Here is a 1463-nt window from a genome sequence, read left to right as displayed (position 1 = left end):
GCAGCAGCAGTTCTCTGAAGTGAACAGCATCCAGTCGATAGGAAGACACACATCTTGAGGGCTCATGTTAATGTTAATTTCACATGAGCTGCTGAGACACGGCTTATTTTTCTTCCCATTCCAAGTTAACCTATTGCCTCACCCATCTGTGGCCTCACCGTACGCTACATGAACTTGGTTGCATGCCACAAACACCCACGCGCGCTCGCACTCTCCGCTTCCGAGTGAGTCCCGCTCTCATGTACAGTAATACTTCAAATCGACAGCTGACATCTTTTACCTATCTCGATGCCCAAATGATATACAAGGCATCATGAGGAAAAATCGGTGTTCTCCATCCCCGTGCCCCTCGAACATGTGACCGGGACCTAGTTTCTCCGTCATGCCGACTTCAAGCTATTCTTCTTCCGTTCCTTCCCCGCACTTTTCCTACCAAAGTTGTGGTCCATTTGCCCACCTTTACCCGATTGACGAGCTCCATCTGACTAGTCATGGATTGCTCAATTTGTGATCGTAGCTTTGCACAATCGACCGGTCTTATCAAACATTATCAGGCTAAGCACCGAAATGCCTACTGCGGGCGGTGCGAACGTGTATTCAGCAAATCCAAGGGTCTCGAACAACATCTTTCCAATTCATCTAGTCATCACAGATGCGAGGAGTGCCTCTCGAAACCTGACTTTCCGTCCGCAGAGCAATTGCTAGACCATCGAAAGCAGTGCCACCATTACTGCGCGCCCTGCGATAGGTTATTCGCTGCTCGAATCAGCTTGGAACAGCATGAGAACACTGTACACAATGTATGCCGTGATTGCGGCAGGAGTTTCGATTGGCCTGATAATCTGAGAAACGTACGAGATACCAATCCATTAGGTTTCATTCGCTAAATTACTGTCCGAGCAGCACGAACGGATTCATGCGCCTAAGAACATTCCGTGCCCAGGGTGTCGAAGCAAGTTCGACCGACATTCGGCTATGGTGCTCCACCTCGAAGCAGGGTCATGCCCGTCGGGGGTTAACTCCGAAGACGTCGACGATATCGCAAAGGAATGCACACAGTCTCAACATTATATTTCGACCGATGCTAATTTCGACTACTGTTGTCCTCAGTGTCAAGTTCCCTTTACTTGGATGAGTGGCGTTCTTCAGCACGCAGAAAGCGATGCTTGCGACATAGGCCTAGGAAGACACTCTCAACTAGGAAAGTTCCTTCATTTCCTACGTCGCAGGATTTAGGAGAAGGCTGGCGATAATGAAAGACCGTTGTTGTTTTCGTCACCAGCTGAGGTCCAAAGTCACCGCCCAAACGCTTTTTCCCTGACCAGCTGTGATCCTTCTGCTTGGCCGAGAAGGTCCGCCGTTCTGCCAAACTCCAGATTCAGCGTCGCCGTAGATACATCAAACATAACACAAACCTTTTGTTACGGAGTACTTTAGTAGAGTGGGACATGCTTTGGGCCGTT

The 1463-nt window shown here is 49.3% G+C and overlaps 1 protein-coding gene across 1 annotated transcript; it reads left to right on the top strand.

Annotated features, from left to right (window-relative positions):
• Positions 1-491: 491 nt before the first annotated feature.
• CTAM01_17223 (uncharacterized protein) lies at positions 492-1236 on the top strand (the record flags this gene model as incomplete). Its single annotated transcript, XM_060533211.1, has 2 exons — positions 492-851; positions 904-1236. The coding sequence occupies 2 exons, from the start codon at positions 492-494 to the stop codon at positions 1234-1236; spliced, it is 693 nt and encodes a 230-aa protein (XP_060372211.1).
• Between the last annotated feature and the right edge of the window lie 227 nt (positions 1237-1463).

Source organism: Colletotrichum tamarilloi (assembly GCF_030869305.1).
Source record: "Colletotrichum tamarilloi strain Tom-12 chromosome Unknown Scaffold_422.1, whole genome shotgun sequence".
Classification (NCBI taxonomy): domain Eukaryota; kingdom Fungi; phylum Ascomycota; class Sordariomycetes; order Glomerellales; family Glomerellaceae; genus Colletotrichum; species Colletotrichum tamarilloi.
The sequence above is the reverse complement of the archived record's forward strand: the minus strand, read 5'-3'. Positions and strand labels throughout refer to the sequence as shown.